The sequence below is a fragment of the Cynoglossus semilaevis genome, chromosome 6, assembly GCF_000523025.1.
Source record: "Cynoglossus semilaevis isolate Cse_v1.0 chromosome 6, Cse_v1.0, whole genome shotgun sequence".
Lineage (NCBI taxonomy): Eukaryota > Metazoa > Chordata > Actinopteri > Pleuronectiformes > Cynoglossidae > Cynoglossus > Cynoglossus semilaevis.
In genome coordinates this window covers 5329096-5355789 of record NC_024312.1, presented here as the reverse complement: position 1 = coordinate 5355789, position 26694 = coordinate 5329096, and the positions used below count along the sequence as shown (strand labels likewise).

Here is a 26694-nt window from a genome sequence, read left to right as displayed (position 1 = left end):
CCTCTCTCACCGTCCGTCTCTCTGACACACAGACTCACACTTTTCTAAGACAACACCCCAGGGAGTTACTAAAAGAGATTCCTGGATACTCGTCTGCTGCCAGGAACTTGCAGTAATGCTCAGCTTTTTACGGCAGTCTCGCTGCCAGTGACTAAGGAATGTGCTTCCTGTGACAAAGGAAATGAGAAGTGAAGGAACCCCGCCCCTTTTTTTGCCCGTTGCTCTGTGCTATCTGCAGAAGTGCTCAGTCACGGCCTGGAAGTCTGTGACTCTGACATCACTTGCAGTGAGGTCAATTTGTCAACATAGCAGTGGAGGAAGGGATGGAAAAAAAATGTCTGGAATGTCACTGCAATGTTGCGATCATCTCTTTGGAGATTTCTTGGAGAAGGAGTTTGATGGAACTTTGTTTCATCTGATGACTGCTGGGTTTATCTAACTGTTATAGAAGTTATTGAGAGTCTTTTTTCACTCAGTGTAAGCTCTAGGGATGTAATGATTCAGATTTTCCAGGCTTCATATCTGCCTTAATAGTTGTTTTTATTGATAAATATGAGCCCATACAGAATGACAATCTGATATTTTCATCTGTGCAACGGGGACTGTAAGGATACAACTTCATTACGATAAGGGTTTGACAAGCATCCAAATGGCAGAACAGACTGCAGATCCATAAGGCAACAACAACTAGCTACCAGAAATCAACACTGGACACACAAGGGCAGTGGACTGCTCTTTGATGACAAGCCACGAAACAATGGGCAGCCCCTTTATAGCTTCAGTTAAGTTTGAATGTTGGATTTTTATAGAACAGATTTTGTATGAAATCAGTAGTATCAGTATTGAACGTGGCCAAAATACCTTGACAACTAATCGTTAACTGAATGTATTCTTCAGTTGAACACATTTATCTGTCCGTTATTATTACAACAAGGAGAGGTAAAAGGCAGAGCTTAGCAAAAGGTGGATCAATTGTTCAGAGGTGTAACCTAGTGACTAAGGCACAAGACAGGGCTGCTGCAGCTATAATCCTTGTGCATGTGGAAAACTGCCACTGCACAATATACTCTAATCATGCTGACTTCTAAAGGCCAACACTCATTACACAAGTTAGAGCCTTTATACCGGTGGAGCTGACATCCTTGGACAGAAACATTGTCATTCACGGGATCAAGTAATGAGGACATGCTGTAAAAATCTGATTCCCAGGATGAAGAGCTTCCAGCAGGTGACAGTAACAGTGTTATTGTTTACACCCAACTGTTCAAAGAGTCCAGGCCACAGTTGAGATTTCTTGCTCAGATGTCCCAGCTGACCTGACATAACAGCAGGAGACAGAAACCTCTAGTCTGCATGGAGCTGGGAAAAGCCTGAGACTCAAACACCTGCATCTCCCAGCAAGAAGGAGATAAAGAAAGTGAATCTCTGCCCTATTTCTGTCTCTTCAAATGCAGTTAATGTTTTCACATACTATTATTTATTTAAAACACCGAAATGTGTCTGTGTCTGTGCAACAACCAATATGTTTATATAAATGGAAATGATTGATTCCTTTTTTAGGCTTTGAAAACCAAAAAGCTATGAAATAAAAAATGAGGTGCATGAGGAGAGAAAAACTAAAATTGTGTTAGCAGAGGTTGTATTTGGAGTCAGGATTACTTAAACAACCAATTTGAGCAGATAATCCAATAAAGGTATGTTACATGATCACACAATAACACGCACAGCATGCTGTACAGTAGGACAGGCCTCCATTTATAACTGGCACAATCAATTTTGCTGGAACCAAAAGGGAGCTACTGGTGACTGCCGTCATGGGAACAGCTCCATCTGAGTCACACTGGGAATAAAGTTTAATCATTCCTCTCCTTGTACTGAAGCTGCCGGTAATACCAGAGACCCACTGTAACACAGAGGGATCAAACAAACGCCAGTGATGGCTAACCTTCAAGGTCATGAAATGTGAACAGAGGTCTGTGACTGTGACCTTAGATGTGGTCAATGACAAACTGGAACAGGAATGAGTTGGCAACTGTGTGATGTTTCTACACAGAGCCTACTTTTAGATTCAACAACTTTCTCATGATGCTTTAATATTCTTGGTACATTTTTCCCTCCACTTCCACTTTTAGACTAAGAACACTTAGTACATATCCGACACTTTCTTTCCTCTATAGTTTCCAAATCTGCTAAAACGTATAATTCTGCTGCCGAGTGTTTTAAACTGGCACAGCTCTAATCTGACAAAGGAACCTTTCTGTCATGAGTGTTTTAAATCTCTGGGCTGGTCACATTCTGCTCCAGGGTGAGACCTGATTGATTGTGAGGCATATGACTACTGAGTCTAATGACTGACACAGGCATTAAACTATTTGTAAAGTTTATTTAGAACAGGTTACCCTTGTGGTTAGCAGACGAGAGACTGTGTCAGGCAGGTTAAGGGAGAAGCTTTCAGAGACTTGGAATGGCCCAGAAGATTTGAAATGTAAATAAAATAAAGATGATCATTTTAAAAGCAATAGTTCGAAAATTAAGGTTAGAGTATAAGTGATTGTTTGTAAAGTTTATTTAGAACAGGTTACCAAACGAAATCACAAACTGTGAAGTATTTTCAGTCCTGTCACAGATACTCGGTACACCTTGACTCTGGTACTTCTGTCTTCTAAGGTATAAAAATTAAAACTTAATTTCCTTTTACTGTATTTTTAAATTAAAATCCCTGTATTTACAGGAATGAGATAATTTCATTTTTATTATTTTATTTTATTTTTTTAAACACTTACACGAGATAATTTCATTTTTATTATTTTATTATATTTTTTAAACGCTTTTATTACATCAGCTAACTATAATGCTTGTTGGCTAATTAAGAAAATCATCAGACGTACAAGAAACATGAAGAGTTTGAATGACATCCCAGTGTCAATTACGCACAGGAAAGCCCTAAATCAACATTGACACAACTGAAAAAACCCAAGCGCAGCCGCTAGTGGTGACTGGTGTTCAGTCCAAGCTCAACATCAGGGTTAAGTTACAGTCCACTTCCAGACATCAGACACCTCATCAAGTTTCCATGACACTTATCGTACTCCAGAATTTCCACAGCACAAATTATTCTGAAATAAACTCAAACGTCCTGAAAATCCTTGCCTCAAGTTTTAGTTTTTTTTATTGGGACTGAGTCTGCAAGTTTGAAGCAAGTTCGAGTTAAGCTTCACTTGATTCAGTAAGTGTAGGAAATGCTGAGTGACGCTCTCATGCTGATGAAGCACTTACAGCGGAGATGAAGATTGATTGTAATGGCTTGTGACTTCTCAGGAACATCTAACTGCCAGCTGCATTCCTTTTAAATGCAGTTTGCGCTCTGAGAAAAGTTTCATCATCAAGTGAGACTCAGAGAAGTTCAGTCAGTGGTTCAAAACAGAGGAACGAGCGACTTCTTCTTTCGAACAGGAAGTGAGCGGTGGTTATCTTAAATGTACTTCCTGTGACACAATGAAATCTCTGACTGTAAATGCCATAATGGAGACTGTTGGGTTAACAGAACCGGAGTCATTCGACTAATTTATTTTTTGAGTGTTTTTGGGGAAGCTAAATGTTTTCACTTTCTACATCAATGCTACTTCAGTCAAAATATCTTTTCATCTGAGCAGCACCCCGGTGTATACCTGCTTCCTCACACAGTCTTTCACAAGGCCTCAACAGTTTTCTGTCAGTAAACAGGGTCAAAGGTAAAGAGGAGACACAAAGCTGTTTGCCCTGTGACTCACACATTTACCAGAAATCTGTGCTGCATCCCTGCAATGTTACACCCCCAAAGGGTTCAATCCACTTGGTGCAGTGTTAAATCTCTGGCACCCACATTAGAATTGTGCTTAAGGGGCAATTAGAAACAAAAGAATTAAAAAAAGGAAAATGGGACACGGTCTACAGAAGGATGCTGTGTAGGTGTGAAAGATCGAAAACAGCTCATGATGTCTCTGGGATTGCGGAGGCAGCAGAAATCTCACAGCCTATTTGAATGCAAGAATGTACAGTTCATGCTGGCCTACTGTAAGATCACACAGAGGGATAGTTGAATTACCGAGCATAGACAAAAAAAAAAAAAAAAGAGACTGCACGAAACCACGCAAGTAGAAACAAGCAGATACATGCTCTGCAAATGTGCAGCACAGGGGTAGACACAAAAACACTACGACTACTGTTTTATCTGATTATCCCAAATCTGCACAGAAAAGATTAGCTGCCAGGCTCCTCAGGCAGTGAGAGGGACGTGTTGTTGGTAAGAAGGAAGGGGGACACCTTTAAACTAAAGTGAACCAGGAAAATGAGACTGAGACAAACTTGAAAACATCATAAATAAGATCACAAATGAATGTCTCTGAGATAAGTTGACATTTTACTAGGTGCTAACAATATTGAGGCCTCCTTCCAACTCTGTCCTTTTATATAAGACTACTTTTTCCTGGACCAAAAAGAGTAGGAACACATTAGCATTGTTGACAAGGACAACACTTCAGCTGGTAGAGTCACCTTAAAACTGTGGAGTGACTCAAACCCGTGTCGCAGAATGACCGTCCACATTGCTTAAGGTTTCATTAAATTTGCAGAGCTGTGGTTAAGAGGTCTCTGATGTTTGCCTCTGTGCAACCTGCTTGTATAACTCAGTGACACAGTTCAACTTACAAACCCGGGATTCATTTGGTAAAACAAACTAAAAAAAAAAATCTTTCTATTTCAAAGACCAGCTGAGCTACAACCACAGCTTGGCTTACCTTTGACTGCAAACACACTGAATAGTGAGCTACAATACACAATAGACAGCTAGTTTGACATGTTATTAGATTACACATTAATCTACCTATTTATCATGTAATCCCTCAAAGAGTCCATAATGTGGTGCATTATGGGAAATTGTTAAAAAAAAGTCTCTTTCAGTAGATTCTATAAGATTTAGTCACATTTATTTCCATTTGTCCATTTGGTCAAAGAAAGAAAAATCAATAAAAACAATCACTCCTTACTACAAGATTAAAGGAGAACAGAGTTGGCGCAGTTACAGCAGCCAGGTAACTGTGGTGGTGCTGTGGAGCACAGGGGAGCTGTACAGGCTTGTTCCTGTTTATTACAACAACCTTGAAAGAACAAGGGGAGCTGGCAAATATCTCATACCATCTCAACTTCACATACACATCAACTGAACGCAGATACAATGGGCAGGAGAGCAGTGGAATGTGAAGAGCGCCGAGCTAAAGACGCTAGACTTAAACAACAGAGCAGTTGAACCTGCAAACTAGTTCTAACCCAGACAAAATAAGAGGGCAATTATAAACAAACAGCCTTGCCTCTCCAGAAACAGAAACTCTGAACTCAGACATGTGACATACAGACTGGGAGTGCAGGTTGACGAAGCTGCTTTTGCTGACTCACACAGAACAAAGTTGACCAAGTCAAGATCCTCAGAAGAGGACCTTTTGTTGACCTTTCAGCAAAAATACGTCACGTACGTCATACGTCTGAACGCCTAAACATTACTTCACCCTACATTCATTCAGTGGTACTACCTGAAACAATTCTGGTAAAGACAGGGGCAGATTTCATTTGACCACTACAGCCAAGAGCTGCGAGCCAAACACCAGATGGTTGTTTGTTGTTAGGAAACAAAATGAGATTTTAAAGCAACAACATGTCACTTGCCCACAGCAATGTCCCAAATAAATGTTTAAAATCTCACCAGAAATTAGGCCCACTTGCTAAGCAGGAGTAGACAGTATCAGTGTTGAGGGGCAGGGGTAGGTTATACATAAAGATCATCAGTTACAACCAAGGATTACCTTATAAGTGTTGTTGAAATTTTTGTAAATTAATATTTAACAATGTGATGGGTGTGATGCATTTCTCCATAATGGTACACATACTTCACATGTGATTTGCCAAATCATAATTATCAGGTTTCAGATGTGACATTGTCCTAAATTAGCCTTGCCTACTACTACTACTACTACTACTACTACTACTACTACTACTGCTTTTTATGACATAAAAACTCTACAATTTTACTCCTACCTGATTGTTTGCTTTGTGCTGGGCAGAGGTCCCTGGGATGTTGAGTGAGTGACTCCTAGTGACAGCAGCTCCAGACGATACCCGTCTATGTGGTGAACGAGATGACGGCGGTGTCTTCACCTCCAGTCGGGGACTGCTGCTGCTGCTACCGTTGTTTCCTTCAGTCTCGAGCACAGCATCCCATGGATCCCCAGCAGGAACACCTGGGGCTGCCTCTGTGGTCGACCCAGAAGCCAGTGACTCTTCCTTATTATCAGCTTTTTGTTTTCCTAATGGGTCCAGATCTAGCCAATCAATGTGACTGTTGCTAGATTCAGTTCCGGCAGCCTGCTGGGGTGTTGGATCGGGTGCCAGAGATGCGGTGCCAACCTGAGTAGAATCTATCTCAGTGCTCGCTGATCTGCCATTTTTCAAGTATTCTGAGGTGCTGGCAATCTTGTCTAACAGTTTGGCCATCTCTGGGTCTACAGCTGGTTGAGGGAACACCATGGCAGCAGCAGGCTGGATGGGAGTGAAGGTCATGAAGGGTGACTGCTGCGACGTCATGGTCATAAAAGGTGTTATAGTTGGAGTGAAGCCATTTTGAAATGTGCCTGGTTTGGGATAGGGAGCAGTGGGGAACAGAGGGGAGGGTTGATGTGTGGGAGTGGACACACTAGAGTTTGATGGAGTGGACAGAACAGGAGTCCACTGGCTGCCCTGGAAATGAGAGGAACTGCATGGGAGGCTACCAGGGTAGGAGGCACTGAGGTTAAACCCCAGCAAAGATGAAGGACGGGAAACTTTACTATGAGCCCCAAAGTTTTCATCCAGTAAGAGCTTTTCAAGTTCCTCATTGGTCAGTTTGTCCACATCAATATCCTTGAACCTAGCCTGCTCATCCTGCTTCTTGGTCTCTGGGAAAAAAATGAGGTCTTTTTCTGATCTGCTGTTAGAAGGCAAGATTTGGGAAGTAGTATTGGCATGTTTAGATAGTTTTGGTTTTGAGGAAGATGTGGACGTTGCATACAAAGATGAAGGAGTGTGTCTCTTCTCCTTTTGCAATTTTGCCAAAGCTTCTTCCTCCATACGGAGGGCTTCTTCTTTACCAACAACCCCTCTTGGCTGGGAAACATCCAGCTTGAACCCATTACCACTTGATATTTGGGCCATTCTGTCAACTGGAAGGTGCCATGAGTGGAACTGCCTTTAATTCAGTGTGGCTCAACAGGCTGCGCAGCAAGGCATTAAACACCTACAAAAAAGGGCAAGACAATACGTAAGAACACAAACACCACATACGTTCCGGCTTGTCTCTAATATTTACTTAACAACTACATGTCCTATCAAATGTCACAGATGCTTTGTTAAGAACTTTGTAAGACTGGTGACTTAGCTTATGGATAAGGGTGAGCAAAATGTGGTTATACTATGCCACACTTTAATGCTTGCTTGCATTGATTTAAAAATATCTGTTAACATATTGCTTTTATTTATATATATTTGGAAATCAACCAACAACAGAGAGATAGACAACTGAACCATAACGTCTGCAACATTTGACTGTTATCTAGTGTAAATAGTTAAGCCTTTGATTTAATTCCATATAGAGCATGGGCCTGAGGAAATATCTTTATCTCTCAATTAGCAGATTGTCATCTCATCCATCCCAGAATCCATGCTTCCATTGTTTATTGACAGGTTTTCATTTGCAACACATGCAAAGCCAATAATTGCATAGTTTGTTGTTTTCAAGTCAAGGTCATCAGTGTGGTCATGTAGTTACTGACTCAAACGAAGTAGATGCATTTCTCTCTCTTTTTTTATGTTGACATAATTATTTGCTTAGCAGCTGGCTTGATCATACACCTCAGAAGAAGGATTAAACTGAGCACTGTACAACGAGGTGGAGACACATGAATTACAACATTTTTGGCATTGCATTTATTTTACAAATATGTGAACTCCCTCTTTCCATTATCAATTATTTTGCTCATTTGTCCCTTACTAGAACATTGTTTACTTTAGGAAGAAAACCCCTGTCCATCATGTCTTTCAAAACCCCTAGGAGTTTTTTTTAGGACTTCAATATAGCCTTTTACACATTGTTGTTCACTTATAAACATGTTCTTCTTGATCATCTTAAATATAGAAAGTATTCAAAGTCCTGTCTAAAACACCAGAGGGAAAAAAAACTTTCATGAAAAGACTTTTTTGTGGTCCTGAAATGACACAACGCCTTTTCATTGAACGATCACATCCCCGGAGTTGAGTGAGTTCCTTCTCCCTCCAGGCGTCGCCGGCCTCTCATGAGCTTCCCCTCCCATTGTGGTGAAGGCTGGCCCTGCTGGTGCTCGGGCTAGCCTAGCACTATTGTGCAGCTGAGGAATTTGGCATGCTAAGCAACCCAATGGGTCTCCAGCTTCCTCTAGCTTTTTCTCAGTCTGTTAGCATTATGTTAGCATCAAAGTCCGGGATTGTATGATCAGCTGTGCTAACACTAGCAGAAAGTAACAGTATGTCTGCATCTGAGGCAAACTAAGAATACTGCATAAGGAAACAAGTAGTATCAACTGAAGGACAACTGGATAGCTTGAACAAAAAAGCACCTGTAGGTTTTACTCTTTAGTCACTTTAAAATCCCTGTGATAAAGGTCACTGCTTCTCAGCTGACAAGTGTATAAGTTAAGACTCATAGCCAGACACCAACAGGGACGGTTTCCTCATTTTGTGTGTAAACAGAGACTTGTTGTGCAAAACCACCTGATGTGGTTTGTATGGGTTCTCATGAACACCTGTCTTCTCTCACAGTATGTGTTGTTTTTAAATTTGCTTTTTGTCTTGTATGTACTTGTTGATCATCTTTCATACTGTAACTGTGCTGATTTATGTAAGCCTTTTATCAGGCTTGCATACAATCATTAAGCGATTTGAGTAGAACATTTTTATTCAAACTCATAACTCAAAAGATAAGAGCAATAGCATAAATATATTGGGACAAAATGTATTTAAAATATATATAATTCAAATAAATAAAAATAAGCTATGTGTGTAATAGCTTCAAAAGACATTTTAACTGTGAGTACAAAAGTCTCACAAGTGATTTGCTGACAAACAGCAACGCAAAAGTGCAAATGTTAGCAAAACCACCAGTAACAGTTCAAAGTACAGGACACCATTTAAAGACAAAATGAGTAACCACATCAAGGATATGAAAAGAGTGTATTGATTAAAGGAGCAAAACAACAGAATAAGACATAACATATAGAAAACCCTTACAATCCATTTATCAATTTAAATTAGACTAATTGTATGTACAATATTACATCCATAATATTGTGATTAGATGTCTAAAAATGGGTAAATGCATATTCTTAGTCCTAGTATGTATTTCCTAACTATTTCCTAACTATGAATTATTATATTATATGATATTATACTTATCCTGTAAACAAACAGCTAAAAAGAGTAGAATCTTAAGCTGTTAGTCCACCACTTGATGATTTATTAGCAACTAATTACTTTTTTGTTTACTTTACTTTGTTTTAATGTTTACTTGATTACGAAGAACTAGCACAATATGTTTATAGCATCAGCAATGACAGTTTGCGTTACATTATTTTTCTCTCTTTATATATTTTCGTTATATTTTCCTTCAGATTTTACTTAAATTAAATTAAATCTAACAAAAACGGAACACACCGGCGAAGCTCTCCGAAGACGCTCACCTGACACAGGACGATGTATTATGAATAAACACTTGCTTTCCTACCGTTGGCCCTAAAAATACAATATAACTGATTGTTAAAAACATATAACGAGGTTTAAACCAATTATGATCGACTGTTCTAATAGAAACCGGTCGAGTCGGTGATATTTCACTTCCATATACTTTCGCTAACGTTTGTTTCCAACTTTTACTTTGTTGGATGCTAAGTTTAGCCGCTAAAGTAAACCAAACTGCACAGCGAAGCAAAACATGTCGCTGACAGAAATAAATATCCAGTCGTAGCTTTGGCTTGGCACCAAAACACGAACTTCTACTGCCCTGTACTCCGAGTTACACTGATTTAATTATTTAAAAGTACCCAGGCAACTGCTCCGCTCCTACCAACAGCACACAAACAAGCAGGAAATAAGCGTTAGGTGCTGGAGGACACGGCGAGCCAACAACGAACCACCGAACACAGGCCACGACAGGACGGAACTTTTAAAGCCACAGAATAACTCTGAAAAGGAGATAACTTCTTACCTTTTAACAACGGTGCGCTGTTTGGAGCCATTTTTCCTGCAGCTGCATTTTTTTCCATCCACTTGCACGGAGGCGACGTCAGTTCCTGTTGAGGTTGTTGGACGAAGGTTTGGATGGATTCGGTTGGACGCCTCTTCTCAGGCTCAGTCGTTTCTTGACTTGAGGATTAAACAGCTGAACAGCGCCTCTATGTGGGCAACGGGTTTAATTGCTGAAATACATTGACCTGAATGTATTGGACATGCGCCCACTAAAGGTTCTTAGTGGTATTACAGATGAGATCACATTACTCTGAGATTCACATAAAAGGAGACGTACAGAATATTTTATGCTAATATAAAAGCTCACTCAATTTATGCTTGACTTCCACTAGTCCTGTGTTCGATCAAGATTAAATGCTGGAAATTCTGTGACTAATCACGACCAATCATATTGCTTTGTTAAATACTAGTAATTAAATAACTAACCAAAATCAATCAGTTAATTTATTATTTTATTAATTTAAAAATAACCTTTATATGAAAGAGTGCAATAACATTTGGTTTTCAAAGGATTGCCAAACTTTTTTAGCACCTTCATTTCATAGGTAAAGCTAGTGTCGACCCTCCCTCTCTTCTCTCATTGAACAAAAGAAAAAAAAAACTTCATTGTCCTCCTCATAATAGTTTCAGACCTCCTCTGGGGACCCGCCCACCACTTTGTATACCTTGGGACCATGGTGTACTTTGTTGGAGTTATTGAAACTAATCTAGAGACTGTCCATTCTGTTGTCCCTCTATGAATATACTTTTTATTTTTTAATTCCTACATATCATATCTGTTTCTAATAATAACATAAAGTTAATACAAGTTTATTTTTATTAAATTAAAATTTGCCCTAACTTTCGGCTCTATGTCCATGTACTGTGTCTATACTTACATACATTTGACGTTTGACTCCACACAGCTTTAAGAGGATGGCTAATTCTCCCTTTAACACAGGTAATTGACAGATACCGCCGCGAATCAGATTTCAACGCGACTGTTCTCTAGAGCACGTGTGCAGATTTTGACCAATGGTAGGATTTAGGGCGGGGCGTTACCATAGTGAGGAGAAATCCTATTTTATTGAGTAGGTTGTAGCCATCAGACGCTGGGGTTGGAGGTAGATGACAACCGTAAACAAGCAGCAGTAAAACTCTGGCACCTGTGACGGATAACTGAAGTATCAGAGGAGGAAAGCTGAAGGTTAGGGCAGCAAATGGTATATACGATCGTTATGTTAACATTTTTAGACAGTACCAGCTTATGGTTGTGTTGAACGTCTGTAAGATACTGAATGGGCTGCCATTTCAAAATAGAATAGCTGTGTTCTCTTAAAGAAAAAACGCCTGTAATTTGTATGTTTGTAAACTGTTAACATTTTTGGACACTGGTATAATTTCTGTGATATATTACCAGTGTTTTCATTCATAACAACTCGTGCGTTGTTGCATCATAGAGTGATGCTTTTAGGATTAAAGTTGCATAACCTCAACTCCGTGTTTAAAGTCATTATCATATTTAGGTCACATATTTTCGCCATGTTTAAGAAGATCAAGTTCATTCAGCCTTGCATGTGTGGTTGTACAGGCTAAAAGGTGTAGGTTAGACCTAAGTTAAAGTGTATATGTCAGTAGTGGGCAACTAGACAACCACATAAATGTCCTAAGTCACATTCATTCTGGTTTTGAATCCTTGTAGCTATAGAGTACACATATATTGACTGTTTAGATATATATTTTGTATCACTATTTATGTACCCTCACAGATGGTGAATGTTGAAACGTTAGCGTGCTGTGGGCTGCTGCTCCTGAGTTTGGGGCTGTGTGTCCACTCCGTGCCCATCACGGCAGACCGGACTAAAGAAAATGTTCCAGATGAGACGCTGGAGCCACCACAGAGTGCGGTGAGTCAGCCGCAAACAGTGAGAGCAAACAGTGGATATTGCTTAACAAATCGAGCTGTTCGGACACAAACATGTTAACAAGGAAAAACTGCACCTGTTTGGACAAGAAGTGTGTAAAATACTATGTTTCAGAAGCAAAGATTTTGTGACCCAAAAAGGTCAGCACCAAAGTGCAATGTATGACTACAAACACTGACGTACAGACTGTGTTTCAGGAGACAGGCCTGCACTACGACCGCTACCTCCGGGAGGTCATCGAGTACCTGGAGAAGGACCCTCACTTCAGAGAAAAGCTAAAAAACGCCAACTTGGATGACATCAAGGCATGTTTGCAGACACATTATTTTGCAACACTGTCACTGGCAGCAGCAGATGGCAATGAGCTGAACCGTGTTGATTTGTGCTTGCAGCAAGGTAAACTTTCCAAAGAGCTGGACTTTGTCCACCACAATTTGCGGACCAAGCTGGACGAGTTGAAGAGGGAGGAGATGAACAGATTACGGATGCTCATTAAAGTCAAGCTTGACATGGAGAAGGATAGTAGTAAGTAGCTGCTCATGTGGCAGTAAGATGTTGAACAACTAAATCCCATCAGTTACTTCATTGTATTAAACACCCATCTCAGCTGACACTGATCTGTACTGAGCTCGAATCAGGTTGTGATTAAAGAATTTGTAAACGACTAGTCTAAAAAGATTTAGTTTGGTTGCTGATAATTGTCAGCCTATCAGCAATCGTAAACTTTACACCATTGTCTCTCCCGCAGCACAGAAAGTGAACAACCGTGCTCTGCTCAAATACTTTGAACACCTCAACCACGTGAACCCAGACAAGTTTGAAGTGGAGGACCTGGAACGTCTCATCAAATCGGTACATGCAGTGATGTTCAAACACTCAACACATGTTTTCATAATATCTGACAAAGTTGTCCATGTTAAAAGTCACGCTGACTTTCAAAGATACCGTGTTTACCATGGTTGTTTTTCTATTATGTAGACACAGTCATACCTCTAATCACAGTAATGACCATCGTGTGTAAGACTTTGTGCTAACATTAGCATGGATGAACCTAAAGGGTATTATGGTTTGTAAACAGCTGTGTTTGTAGCAGGCAACTTTGGTATTCCTGTGCTGCCATGTTTCAAAAACATTTGAAAGGGTGATGAATACGAATTTTGTTTGCTCTCGACCTTTAATGAAGCACAAATTATAAAAATACAGATGTGCCTTGTTGGAAAGCCTTTCATCTGACAGTGAACTGTCACAGTTCAGAGGGTAACCTGAAGGTTATGGAATAAGGAAATTCTCAAAAATTGTCGTCAAATTATTGGCGGGACTTGTTGTGACCAATTGTCGTCAAATTATTGGCGGGACTTTGACTTGTGACTTGTTTTCATATTAAAGTGTAGTATGATATTTAAACTTATATATACTACTTATTAAACATGTCTACATTACGTGTAGGACCAGGGATTTTGTTGAAATATTAGCTGTCAATCTTAAATGTGAATTCCCAGACGATGAACGATCTGGAGCATTTTGACAAGGCCCACCACGAAGAGTTCAAGAAATATGAAATTATGAAGGAGCATGAAAGGAGAGAACATCTGAAGAACATGGATGAGGAGGACCGCAAGAAGGAGGAGCAGCATTATGAGGAGCTGAAGAAGAAACATGCGGACCATCCCAAAGTCAACCATCCAGTAAGTTTCCTGCAGTAATGCTCTACATTAAGAAGTAGTAATTTATGGGCAACACTATTCTTTGTTGTCCTATATTGACATTATATCGGAACATTACTGTTCCACAAATTCATTTTTACTTCACGGGACAAAATATAATAACCATGGAGGCAGAGGCTAGGTATTTGAAGCTAATGCTAAGCTAATGTCAACCCTTGTCTGTGTCTGCAGGGAAGTGAAGACCAGCTTAAGGAGGTGTGGCAAGAGGAGGACGGTCTGGACCCAGAGAGCTTTGACGCAAAGACTTTTTTCAAAATACATGGTAACTATAATCAATAACCAATTAAAACCAAAAAGTTAATATTTGACATCTCTAGATTAAATTATTACAAATATAAAACTTTGGGCATAGTTCACACAGACAGCTGAACAGAAAGAGAGCAGAGCTTTCCCATTTCAATAGAAAATACAGTAATTTCTCCTACTTTCCAGTAAACAATGTGGCTAAGACTGACTAGCACTATTTCCATGTATCCATAAAAACATTAAAACTTAAGGTCGGTAAACAGTTCTCAACATAAAAGTGACTTCAATGATTGTCTTCTTTATTGTACAGTCCACTGTACGTCTGTTCTTTGTTGATGCAACATGACAATTAGCCCAGTGTGGTATCAATAAATCTAATCTAATCCTTTAATGCAGACACTAATGGAGATGGGTTCTTTGATGAGAATGAGCTGGAAGCTCTCTTCACGAAAGAGGTCTGTAATTCGTTGTTCTTCAAACTGGTCTGGTTCTGCGAGTTATGAGACAAAGACATATTGAAATGACATGCCCGTGTTTGTGTTGAAGCTAAAGAAGGTGTACAACTCTGACAATGAAGAAGACGACATGGTTGAGATGGAGGAGGAGAGACTCCGAATGAGAGAGCATGTCATGAACGAGGTGAAGCACCACTGTCACTGCACACACGTGGTGTGGTGCCCAGGAGTCGACTAATAACATCTTTCATTTACTGCTGCTTTAGGTGGACACTAACAAAGACAGACTGGTGTCACTGAGTGAGTTCATTGATGCCACTAAAAAGGCCGAGTTCAATAAAAATGATGAGTGGGAGGTAAGATGTTGGTTATAATAAACAAAATGTAGAAAACTGAAATTAGGTTCTGTTCCGTTTTCCTCTTCTTCACACTCTGTTTCCTGCCGTCTTCTGTCTTGTTCGCACAGACATTAGAGCAGCAGGCTGTGTACACTGAGCAGGAGCTGAGGGCATATGAGGAGAGTTTGGCCAACGAGGAGAAAAACATCAATGTGAAAGCGGTCGAGCTGCAGAAACAGAAAGAGGAGCTGGACAGGAAGCAGGAACAACTCAATGCCCAGAAGGCAGAGTTACAAAAGGTGCATAAAAATCATTTTAATAGGAATATACGGTGGAGTTTGGGACCTTCAAGAGGACGCATTGAGCAGAGCTTTCACTCATTTGTCAATTTGTCAAACATGTTTTCTATTTTCTCTTCTCAGGCAGTTGAAGGGATAGAAACGTTTAAAGCTAAAAGCAAAACAGCCGAGGTTAAATGTGAGTAAACTACTGTGTGAGTCAGTTGCATGTAAACCATATATTTTTGTTAGTGAACCAAAAAATATGGAATTATTAAACCTATTTTTTTAAGTAGCCACATGACTTTTCTGATGAAACTCAAATGTGCTGTAATTCTCCAGCAGAGGAAGGTGAACCAGCACCAGTTGTACCAGGAAACAACCAGCCAGTGCTGCCCGGTCACCAGCAGCAGGATGTACCAGTGCCAGGACACTCTTAGCAAAACCTCACCACTGTGTGTGCTGAATGAATGTCAGTCAGTGTGTGTGTTGGTGTGTGTGCGTGTATTTGCATTTGCCATTATTTCAATTGTTTTTTAGGACAGTAAATTTCATGGACTGTATTGAAAATATTTAATTTTACTCAACTCTGATACATGAGCCACTCGTTTGATTTTTATTCTTGGGATCAACCTCTGTTCTCCATGGACACTGGGTTTGAGAAAGTCTGCAACTTGCAGTGATTGAGTCTGGTTGCAGTGAAACAAATCTGAAAACCCTCCAAGTCCAGTTTTATTGTTTTTATGATCAGATGTTTTAACAGGGACATTTCACAGATGTTATAGTATGAATTTAATTGAATGATTTTTGTGCCTATGTATGTTTTCATGTGTGTAATTTCTTATAGTTGCATAATTTATGTTGTCTCTACTAAACACTGGATTTAATTATTAAGTATTTTTACAGACATCAGAAAACAATCAGGTAAAAGTGCAGATTTTTTTTTATTATCCACCACCAGCATTCAGTGAGTCAAATGTGCATGTGGTTTGAATGTGTACAATAAAGTGATGATCTTGCAGTTTGCTTTGTTTTTCCTCATTTACGACACAGTGCACAGACACACACCAACGCATTGGAAATTCAAATTCTAAAAGAACTTTAACATAAGTAGAAAAATAAATTTTAGGACCGTCCGTACGATACACTGAAACGCTCCATGTAGTGGTCACGGGAATTGATTGGAGGATATTTATTGGAGCCGTCACAGCAAGTAATCACAACATCATCGTCAGGCTGAATGAAGAAAGCCAGTGACTGGCGTGAGCTTGAATCTCCAGCAGGGGGCAGAATAACTCTGTGCAGCTGAGCAAAAAAAAAAACGCTTTCAAAATACATTGGTTTTTGATTTGACTGATTTTTAAATTGTTTAATTCCTCACAAAACCTGCAAATAAAACTTTCACGACTCACCACAGAGACAAACCGATCACTTGTCCAGCGCTGCATCATATCAGCAATGTTGACCAGAACGGTTTCTGGGATGCAGGGAACACAGATGAATTCACCGGAACGTGCACGGACCTGACGGGAGAAATTAGGATTAGGATTTTCAACAGACTTTAAACTCAGTACATAAACAGTTTAACAGTTGTGGTGTTCATTTGACTCTATTTTACCTGCAGACCTTCACTGCTTTGGAACAACAGTGTGATGCTGCCATAGTCTGAATGTTCTCCACAGCGTATCTGGTTCTCCTTCACATGGTCTCTGTTTACTGGTGAGTAGTACAGAGACCGCAGGGTGGTGCTGTTCTTAGGATCTGCAAAAAATACCATCAAAGTACATCCATCATATTTCGGGGCCAAGATCAAGGTATTGTCTGCCATTGTTTTCAGTGGTTCTGTGTTTCCAGTATATAATATTCACACTTTTTAAAAATTCAAATAAAACTCAGCTAAAAGAAATCACCTGTGTACCACAAAAGGTAGCCAACGTACCATCCATAGCACACATACCTGACTTTGAGAACCATTTTTATAGCATAGTATTTCCTTCTCTGATGTGTACATACCTCCTATATGTTGGTGTGCATCAAGGAACACTTCCGGGTCCACACCAACACTGTGGGCCATGACCCTCAGCACCCGCAGACTCAACTCTTTACAGCGCTGAAAGATAGATACCTGGGTTTCCTTGAATCCAGGTACAATATCTGATGATGGCCATTTCTGAAACAAGATTAAACAATTAATTAGAGTTCTTAAATTGTTGTCCTAGCATATCTGCATCTGTACAAACCACTGTATGAGTTTCAGCACACGCTTATGTCCAGTGTGCCATATTCCATTGGAAGCCCCTCAACCCCCCACCCCCACCACATCACCGCGCCCCCAGGAGGGCCCGCCCCACTATTTGAGTACTGGTTTAGAGGGAGATTTTCACAATACCCTGATTGTTAATAATAATAATACATTTTATTTAAAAGCGCCTTTCAGGTCACTCAAGGACACTGTTGATAAACATGAATAAGGTCAGTGTCTGATGGGTAAGTTTACTATGTCAGGATGAAGCGATGAAACGTTGAAAGACTCCTTCAGGTCTCCAGGGCGAAGTGGGTTTAACCTGAAATAAAAACAGTGAAAGTGATGATTTAAAAGTGCTGATCGAGGTTAAATGAAACCCTCGGGGTTTAACCTGAAATAAAAACAGTGAATTTTAAAGTGCTTATCGAGGTTAAATAAAACCCTTATGTCTGGCAGCAGACTGTGCAGACACAGCTCTACCTCTCTGTCTCCACTGACACCCAGTGATTTGGACTGACAGAGAAAGTCTCCCGGCTGAACGTCTTCTTCACTGCATCAGGCTGCAGGAAGAACTTCATGGCCACATCCATAGCAGTGTTCACCTGTTCAATCAGACACATACAGACCAAAGCAGGAGATTGCAGAAAATAATCCTAAAAGCAAAAGGGGTTATTTTCTGAAGACATTTTTGGGCTCACCTCGTCCTGAGTGATCCCTGTGTTTTTCAAAAGCACGAAGCCAATGTCTGTAAACGCTGCTCCCAGCTGTTGGCTCAAGTCCTGCAGCCGATCGTCACAAACATCACATTTATCCAGGCCATAGTCGCCGAAGTCCACTACTGGAATGCTCATTTTGCGACCGAACGAAAAAGGGAGACTCCAATCTGACCATCAATCCCAGCGACTGAACTCTGAACTACTACTATAAGTTAACAGGGTTCGCGCAGCCCCCTCCCCACGAGCTTCTCCCAGCCAATAGGAAAACAGTTCTCTGTGGTTTCACGTGATATTGGCATGTTTTTTTTCCCCACGTCGAAAAACTGGAGTGTCTTCTTCGAAAGTGGCGGTTTCCACGGTTCATTTTATTAATTTAACCATCTTCTGTAGAAGTTGTCCGCTGTGACGTTGAAACGTCACACTTTCACACAAGTTGATTTTAATAAGAGTTGGCTGGTAGAGCGCCCCCTTTGCAGGCTGCACCTTATTCTCTCCAGCAGAGTCTCCTTTAACCTTGGGTTATTTCACTCAGGCACCAAACATAATAAATATTGACAAGTTATTTATTTTTTCAGGCACACTAAGTATGAATAAGACATGTGTGACAAACAAAACCTTCACATTTCAGTGAATTTTTCTTTTTGGCCAATGGTTAACAACTTGTGTCTACATCATTGATCAACTTACGTAATTTATGAACATCATTTAAGTCTCTTTGAACCAAACACCTTTACAATGTTGTCGTTATGGGATTTTACCCAGTGTTTGACTAAAAGCCATATGTGAAAATACATTTTAAAATAGTTCATGAATGACATTAATGAAGCGGACTTGGGTCCAGAAGGTTTCAGGTTCGAGTCCACCAGCTGCCACAGAGGTGCTCTGAGCATAGCACCGTCCCCACACACTGCTCCCCGGGCGCGTAATGCTGCCCCCTGTTGACTTTGGTGATGGGTTAAAAGCAGAGGTCACATTTGGTTGTGTGCAGTAGCACAATGACCAGTCGTTCACTTTCCTTCCTTTCCTTATTTTAAAACGAAGCAGTACAGTCTGTTGTTATTGTACTTTAATTTTAAACTTGCTCTAACATCTGTTATGTTCATAGTTTGAATGTGGACAATAAAGTAAATGTTTTTTTTCCTTTACTAGACATTGCTGTTTACACATAACTACATTCTAATATTAAAACATTAAAAACATGTTGCCTTTTAAACCTTCCACTTAACCTCACTTCACTCACACAACTCGAAAATAATTTTAGGACTTTCCATATGTAACGCTGTATCGCTCCATGTAGTGGTCACGTGACCTGATTGGCGGGTATTTGTTGGAGCCATCGCAGCACGTTATCAATGCATCATCGTCAGGCTGAGCAAAGAAAGCCAGTGACTGCCGTGTACTAGAGTCTCCAGCAGGGGGCAGCAACCCTGTGCAACTGGGAAAAAAAAAAAACAACCCAAAGCATGAGTTGAGAATACACTGTATGTTATGGTTTAAGATGAATAAAAACATAAATGGAAGTATACAAGAAGGAAAACTGCACATTCACGCAAGTATTTGGAAAAACGTTCATGCTGAGGACACAGACCAGTGATGTTTTGCTGTAAGGCAAGAGCATGAACCACTCTTCACTGTCTGGCCATAAATCAATTTTAATCTGGTGTTTTCATTGCACAATTCCTTCTTTGGAGAATTCTGGGGGAATAGCTTTATCTGCAGGTCAGTTCTTTGCCTCGTCTAAGGACCTCTGTCTGTACTTCTATTTTTGACTCTTTTTTTTTTAAATGTATGTTTTTCCAAGTGACGGTCAAAAAAAGAAAAGCTCTGTGGCATTGATGTAACTCAAGGAATGACCGTAGAAATACAACTCGTTCTCTACTCACCACTGAGACAAACTGATCACTCGTCCAACGCTGCATCAAGTCAGCGATGTTGACGAGAACAGCGTCGGGAATACAGGGAACCGAGATGAATTCTCCAGAATGGGTGAGGACCTGAGGATTTTAATTAGATCCACATGCATGTTGAGTCCAACAGCAGATTTTAGTAACGTACAGTTTTCCACTTGCAGATATTTATATTAAGGTGTAAATTTTACCTGTAGACCTTCACTGCTTTGGAACAAGAGTGTGAGGCTGCCATAGTCAGTATGTTCTCCACAGCGCACCTGGTTCTCCTTTACTTTGTCACTGTTTACTGGTGAGTAGTACAGACACCGCAGAGCTGAGCCATTCTTAGAAGCTGCAGAAAACACAATAATAATACAAAATATAGTAAAAGTGTTAGGTCCTTTAGTGAGAAAGTACAAAATTAGTGCTATGGAAAAAAAACAAGTCATTCTGTTTACTAAACCGTAAATATCCTAATAATAATAATAATAATACCTTTAGCTCAGGGTTACCAAACAGGAGTGTGCTATTTAACCAAATACCTAAAACATTCGACTAAAGACAGACAAAAATGAATACAAAACAAATCTGGAAAATTGTACTCCCTGCTCTGATGTGTACATACTTCCTATAGACTTGTGTGCATTCAGGAACACGTCCGGGTCCACGCCAACACTTTGTGCCAGGACCCTCAGCACCCGCAGACTCAACTCTTTACAGCGCTGGAAGAAAGATACCTGGGTTTTCTCGAAATTGGACACAGATAACGGCCATTTCTAAAACAGAGATGAAAGGCATGTGAGCTCAACCAAACGTTAAATAAGAAGTCATTCATGTACTTGTTTTCCTGAAATTAAACAAATGATGAGTCTCAGTCATCCAGGTCATTTTAGAACCGTTTCACCTCTAATCCAAGAGGCTTCTTGGTTCTGACTGACTGACTGGAAAAGTTCTACCTGAAAAGACAGTCTGCTCTTGGTTGAGAAGTAAAACATCTTCAAGAAACTCTTTCAGGCTTGTTAAAAAACTATGAAACAAATCAGTGATAGTTTGGAATGTTTTGTGGACAAGTATTTGGTAAGAGGAGTAAATCTAATCAGCCTGATGAAGTGATCAACTTAAATATCTTATCTAATCGTTACAGTGGGCCTCATATAACACAATACAACTCAGAAGCTATTTATTCATCTATGGTGACAATTCACTGAACAAACAAACAACTAAAATATCTTCCGAAAAGGTAACATTACTATGTCAGGATGAAGCGATGAAATGTTGAAGGATTCCTTCAGGTCTCCAGGTCGAAGAGGATTTAACCTGGAATTAAAAACAAAAGATTATGAGTGATTAAATTAATACAGCACTTGCTTTCAGAGCCCGTGGGGAAGTCATGCAGTTTAACTATATAAATATGCGAGTACTTTTATCATAGTCTATTATTGATAGCAAAAGAAAAAAGAAAAAAAAAAGAAGAAGAAGAAGCATGAAACATAAATAACTGAGGTCATATTCATTTCCGGTCAGCATTTCCTGTCCAACACTACGGCTACTTTTCTTAGCTTTCATCAAACTTAGAAACCGTCCTGTACCTCTCTGCCTCCGCTGACACCCAGCCATGGTTAGGACCAACGGGGAAAGTCCCCCTGGAGAACGGCTTCTTCATGTCATCAGGCTGCAGGAAGAACTTCAGACCCACAGCCATAGCATTTTCCACCTGAAGAACTTCAGACCCACAGCCATAGCACTTTCCACCTACACACACACACACAACAGACCAACATGTTACAAACGTTAACTTTACAGACGAAGCGACTGTAATGTACCGTTGATTCTGTGGCTTCACCTCCTCCCGGGTGATCCCCGTGTTCTTTAAAAACACAAAACCAAAGTCTGTAAACGCTGCTCCCAGCATTTGGCTCAGTTCCTGCAGCCGTTCGTCGGTAACGTCATGTTTATCCAGGCTGTAGTCACCAAAGTCCACCACGGGAATGCTCATTTTAGCGTACGAAAAAAGCCGACTTGAATCTGACAGCAATGTGTCCCAGCCTCAGAGGTTTTAAATACGGTGTCGTTAACCTTTTTGGGAGGGAAAGGTCAGACGCCCCATGTGACCTTCTCTCAGCCATTAGGAAAGCAGTTCACCCAGGAACGGTGCGGTGGGGTGCAGCAATCAATTAAACCCGTGTTATGGATTTTACTGGTTCGATGGGTAGAGATTAAGGAATAAGTGAGTCACAAACTCGATTAATCCGGAGAAGATGTTTGACTTGTCCAAGGAGTGGGACATCTCCTTCGCAGGCTGCGGCTTCATGGGGATTTACTACGTCGGTGCTAGCAGCTGTATCCTGGAACGGTTTCCGCGATTCATACAAGACGCCTCTAAATTCTACGGTTCATCGTCAGGTGCTCTGATGGCTGCGACTCTCGCCACTGGGATCCCTCTGGGTAACCACCGAGTCTCGTTCTACCAAGAGTCATAGAAACAAAGACATTGAAAAAATCTTTAACTTTTTTTTTCTCCCACTGAAGAATAAAACAAGTGTTTCCAAATTCTGGCATTGGGGCCATTTGTGGTACTTGAAATTTATTTTTGTGGTCCACAACAAACTGTGGCTGTGATAACAGGACTGAATCACAGAAAACATCATCACATAATCAGTTGTATGTATGTATATATACATGTATATGCAGAGAAAAACACTACAAATGCCACTGAGCGGCCTTTTTTTTTTGACATTTTCAGCCCTCTGTGCTGATGCTGTGATTAATCTTTAACTCTGTTTGTGAAACTTTTCACTTTTCAGACAATTCTTTTCTTTTTCCTGCAGAAAATTGCTGTGCAGATTTGATGTCCATGGCCAGAGAGGCCAGAAGGCACAGACTCGGGCCTCTACACCCGGCGTTCAACCTGCTGCACATGGTTCAGACCTCTCTGCAGGAATCACTCCCTGAAGACGCTCACGTCCGAGCCTCTGGACGACTGTGCGTGTCCCTGACCAGAATGCCTGATGGGAAGAACGTCCTGGTGTCTGATTTTGGCAGCAGGGATGAGCTCATTCAGGTCAGTGTGGCTGACAGGTCAGTGTGAGCTGCCGTATCCAGAAACGTAGATCTATATTGTTCCGTTCGCTCTCGTCTTAGGTTCTATTGTGCAGTTGTTTTATTCCTCTCTACTGCGGCGTGGTCCCACCCACCTACAGAGGACTGGTGAGTGTGACGGTCCACTCGTCTCCAAGGCCTGATTTCAGACTCTAACATTCACCCGGTTCATCAAACCCTCCTCAGCACTACGTGGACGGTGCCGTCAGCGACAACCTGCCCCGGTGTTACCTGAAGAACACCGTGACCTTTTCGGCCTACGCTGGTGAGAGTGACATCTGTCCTCCTGCAGGAACCATGAACCTGCACGAGGTGCGCTTCAACAACGTCAGCATCCACCTCAGCTCAGAGAACATTTACAGAGTGACCAGCACCTTCTTTCCACCTGAGGCCGAGGTGAGACCCTGTGGATTGTGCTTTTAATTATTCAGACTTCATTTGGCTGAAATAATTACTGATTTATCATATAATTTTATTAAAAAAAAAACATGAAAAACTATTTGATTTGGGTATATATTTTTTTTTATAAGTGATGATTAGGGCAGAGGATGGAAACATTTTTTCATATTTCAGATTTTCCTAGTTCAGATAATCGTACAAATGTTTCCTATCCCTGTAACTGTATCCTGACGTGGGGTTGATGCTGTTCGTTTTCACAAAGAACTCTTTGGTTTCGTAGGTCATGTGTAAATTCTGCCAAAATGGTTATCAAGATGCTCTTCGCTTCCTCCATGAGAACAGTAAGGACGTGGGTTTTTTTTAATGATGATGAAAATGATGATCACTGAGAGACGACAAGCCACCCAGTGGAATAACTACCACAGATCTGATAACTAGTGAAAGTCCAAGAGGTTTGGAGACAGACTCGTCCTCACCTGCATGTGGGGAGCTGGAGCAGAAAACAGAGGAGGAGGAAGAGGAGGAAGGAGAAGAGGAGAGGAGCACAGGTCAGGATGGGTTCCATCGTGGGCTCACAGAGGAGCTCCCACTCCACATCAGAAGAGGTAAGTGAAGTGAAGCACACGTTTGAACACCCAATGGACAAATGTCCAACGTCAGTTGTTGCTATTACTGTACTTTGCCAGTGTTTGTTTTTGTGCTTTTGAAAAAAAAAATTCTGCTTAATTAAAAATGAACCCACTATCAAACCTTAAAGCTGCTGGTCCAAAAATGTAAACAGGTAAAAATAGTATAAAGAAAATATTTTGTATTAATGTTTCTTCACATTCTCTCTCTTACATTAAAGTCATTTGTCATAGTTTTGTGTATGACTTTTTTTTGGTAGCAGATCTCACAGAAGTTACAATAAACCCAGGATTGTTGTAGCCAAACCCTGGCTAAAAACTCTTCATTTAAATGAGAGCACAGTTTAATGGACATTACAGTGAGAACGTTTGTCTGTGATCGGTGTTGTCGGCTGAACCAGCCGATATCAGAGACGCTTTTGTTCTTAAAATGTGTTTTTTTTTGGCTTCTTGTACTATTAGTGATGCACAACATGCGGAGTCAGAGCTGAGGCAGGAATAAAGACGTCAGGCTGCAGAAGGTTACTGTAAAACAGTAAAAAAACACGTGCAGCACTAAGGCCTGAATGAAACCTTTCTTTTCTTCCTCTCTAATTGTGTCAGCGTTGTATGACGCCTGTAGAGAATCACGTTCAGCTGATGGTCTGTCGCCCCACGTGGTTGAACACCTACCAAAGAAAGTCACTTCGTACCTGCAGCTTCTGCCATCGCTGCCTGTTGTGTCCGCGCGCAGGTAAAAACCCAACATCCCATCATTCAGTTTCTCTCAGGCTTCTGCCGCTTTTTCTTGTTCTTCATATTTGTGTTCTCTTCCCTTTTCTTTTCATTCCTTTTCTTGTAACTGTAATCTTACTCTTCTTTTTGTTCTTTTTTTCTTCTCGTTCCTCCTTGACTCAGTACATGTCCTGAATGTCACAGTCATTTTTACAAACTTGGATCACTTTCTTGTGGTGACTAAACAAAGTGAAACATCGTTTCCAGTCCTACTGCTCCACGCTCTTAGCTGGTGTCATGTGTCCTGCATTAAACTGAATGGATGCTGCAGCTCTTTAACTGTTTTTCCTGTTTTTGAGCTGAACTGTAAATAAAGATAATCTGTTTGCAGACAGGCTAATAAGTCTGTAGACCTAACAATGATCAGTCTATCAGTCATTATTTTTCTTTCTTTTTCCCTGTGCAACTCTTTTACATATTTTAAATGATTATTTTCCAGTATTTTAAAATGGTGGTTTTGCCTTACTGCATAGAGGTCACTAGGTAGAGCCCCAATGGTAACTGATGGTCTTTCTGTTTGGAGTTTGCATGTTATGACTGATGGTATGACTGATTCTCCAGACTGGTGGACTGGATCTCAGATGTACCTAAAGACATGAGTTGGCTGTATGGCATGGCTGAAGGGATACTGTACAAACCCTCAGAGAAGAACACGGTGGATGACGGTGATGACAGGTACTCCTTCACATCATACGGTTTGTCCTTATTTTGATGCGTGCATTCGTCAGAGCCTAAATGAAGAGTAAAGAGTTTGTGCTTCTCCTTATTCTTTTGTCTATTCCAGGGAGTCCACTCTGTCCAGATGTCTGGAAAGTCTGCCATTAGGCTTGAATGGGTCCAATAAAGAAATAGACAGTGCAGACACTCCACCTGGCACCCCTGAAAACACACCCAAACCCAGCTTGGTCTTCCCCTGGCACACAGACAGTGAGGTGGACCACATGCCTCTGACTCCTCCCCCCACACCATCTATTTGCCACGCCTCAGAATTTGGGGAAGCAAACACAGAATCGCCGAACGACACCGGCGGAGGCTGGGGTCTGGGCAGAGCCATGGGGCTGATTCGGAACATTGCGTCGGAGCAAACCTCGAGAAAACAGGAGAACAAATGAGGTGTTGATCGTTTCTGCATTTTAGTAAATATTTTTCATACTGTAATTAGAAGCAAAATGTGGAAAGTTGAATAAATTGAATGCAAACCGTGTGTGTTTTGCCGTGTGTTTTCTTCTCATACCACAATTCAGGATTTTCCCTTTTATTTTATAATATATGCACAATCAAATGTTAGTTTGTAGAGATAAAAAAACATTGTGTTCTGTCAAAAAAAATCAAAATTGAAGATAAATTATTTTAGTTCATGTTAGAAGCTTGTGTGAAAACTGTATTGCCCCCTCTTCTGCCCCCCACCCAGCAGCTGTGTTTACGTCAGTGTGTTATGAAAACTATATCACATGACCTGCAAGGGGCTTCACTCCAGCCGTAATTCTAGATTGTTTTTCTACTTCCAAACTTAGGACATCCGAGGGCAGTGAGTTGCGTAACACTTGGTTCTATAGCACCGCTGACACTGCCCGGTTCACCTCTGGTTGTATTAGAGATAACACAACAGTTTACATGCTGGGGCAGTTGGAATACCTCCAGGTGCACCTGCTGCACCCCGAGG

At 40.8% G+C, this 26694-nt stretch overlaps 5 protein-coding genes across 8 annotated transcripts in view; 2 read left to right on the top strand and 3 right to left on the bottom strand.

Annotated features, from left to right (window-relative positions):
* The window catches only part of pik3c2a (phosphatidylinositol-4-phosphate 3-kinase, catalytic subunit type 2 alpha), a 28461-nt gene extending 17916 nt beyond the window's left edge, over positions 1-10545 (bottom strand). Inside the window, exons 1-2 of the mRNA XM_008311502.3 lie at positions 10298-10545; positions 6067-7300 (exon numbers count right to left, since the gene is read on the bottom strand). Of these exons, the coding sequence (XP_008309724.1) occupies positions 6067-7218 (1152 nt within the window). The 5' untranslated portion in view covers positions 7219-7300; positions 10298-10545. The remainder of the gene's footprint in view (positions 1-6066; positions 7301-10297) is intronic.
* An 825-nt stretch (positions 10546-11370) lies between these two features.
* Positions 11371-16304, top strand: LOC103379816 (nucleobindin-2). Of its 3 annotated transcripts, none has more exons than XM_008311497.3 (13): positions 11371-11524; positions 12087-12224; positions 12440-12547; positions 12635-12767; positions 12991-13094; positions 13742-13927; positions 14138-14228; positions 14609-14667; positions 14759-14851; positions 14934-15023; positions 15134-15304; positions 15428-15482; positions 15626-16304. In XM_008311497.3, exons 2-13 carry the CDS (start codon positions 12087-12089, stop codon positions 15721-15723), a joined length of 1326 nt encoding a protein of 441 aa, XP_008309719.1. In that variant the 5' UTR covers positions 11371-11524; the 3' UTR covers positions 15724-16304. The 3 variants fall into 3 exon arrangements, with proteins under 3 accessions (XP_008309719.1, XP_008309720.1, XP_016888701.1); XM_008311498.3 differs by having other exon boundaries at positions 11393-11540; positions 15629-16304; XM_017033212.2 differs by having other exon boundaries at positions 11393-11540.
* LOC103379817 (2-oxoglutarate-dependent dioxygenase htyE-like) lies at positions 16130-19153 on the bottom strand. Its single transcript, XM_008311499.3, has 7 exons — positions 18227-19153; positions 18009-18130; positions 17781-17847; positions 17297-17453; positions 16902-17044; positions 16696-16806; positions 16130-16588 (listed from the first exon to the last, which is right to left on the bottom strand). The coding sequence occupies exons 1-7, from the start codon at positions 18377-18379 to the stop codon at positions 16409-16411; spliced, it is 933 nt and encodes a 310-aa protein (XP_008309721.1). The 5' UTR covers positions 18380-19153; the 3' UTR covers positions 16130-16408.
* Positions 19147-22176, bottom strand: LOC103379819 (UPF0676 protein C1494.01-like). Of its 2 annotated transcripts, XM_017033213.2 has the most exons (8): positions 21977-22176; positions 21723-21847; positions 21384-21450; positions 20759-20909; positions 20343-20485; positions 20128-20238; positions 19867-19868; positions 19147-19679 (listed from the first exon to the last, which is right to left on the bottom strand). In XM_017033213.2, exons 1-8 carry the CDS (start codon positions 22127-22129, stop codon positions 19502-19504), a joined length of 930 nt encoding a protein of 309 aa, XP_016888702.1. In that variant the 5' UTR covers positions 22130-22176; the 3' UTR covers positions 19147-19501. The 2 variants fall into 2 exon arrangements, with proteins under 2 accessions (XP_016888702.1, XP_008309722.1); XM_008311500.3 differs by lacking the exon at positions 19867-19868.
* Positions 22177-22354: 178 nt separating this feature from the next.
* LOC103379815 (patatin-like phospholipase domain-containing protein 2) lies at positions 22355-26235 on the top strand. Its single transcript, XM_008311496.3, has 9 exons — positions 22355-22578; positions 22962-23194; positions 23275-23340; positions 23419-23628; positions 23912-23972; positions 24057-24236; positions 24861-24990; positions 25593-25706; positions 25816-26235. The coding sequence occupies exons 1-9, from the start codon at positions 22392-22394 to the stop codon at positions 26141-26143; spliced, it is 1509 nt and encodes a 502-aa protein (XP_008309718.1). The 5' UTR covers positions 22355-22391; the 3' UTR covers positions 26144-26235.
* Positions 26236-26694: the final 459 nt, after the last annotated feature.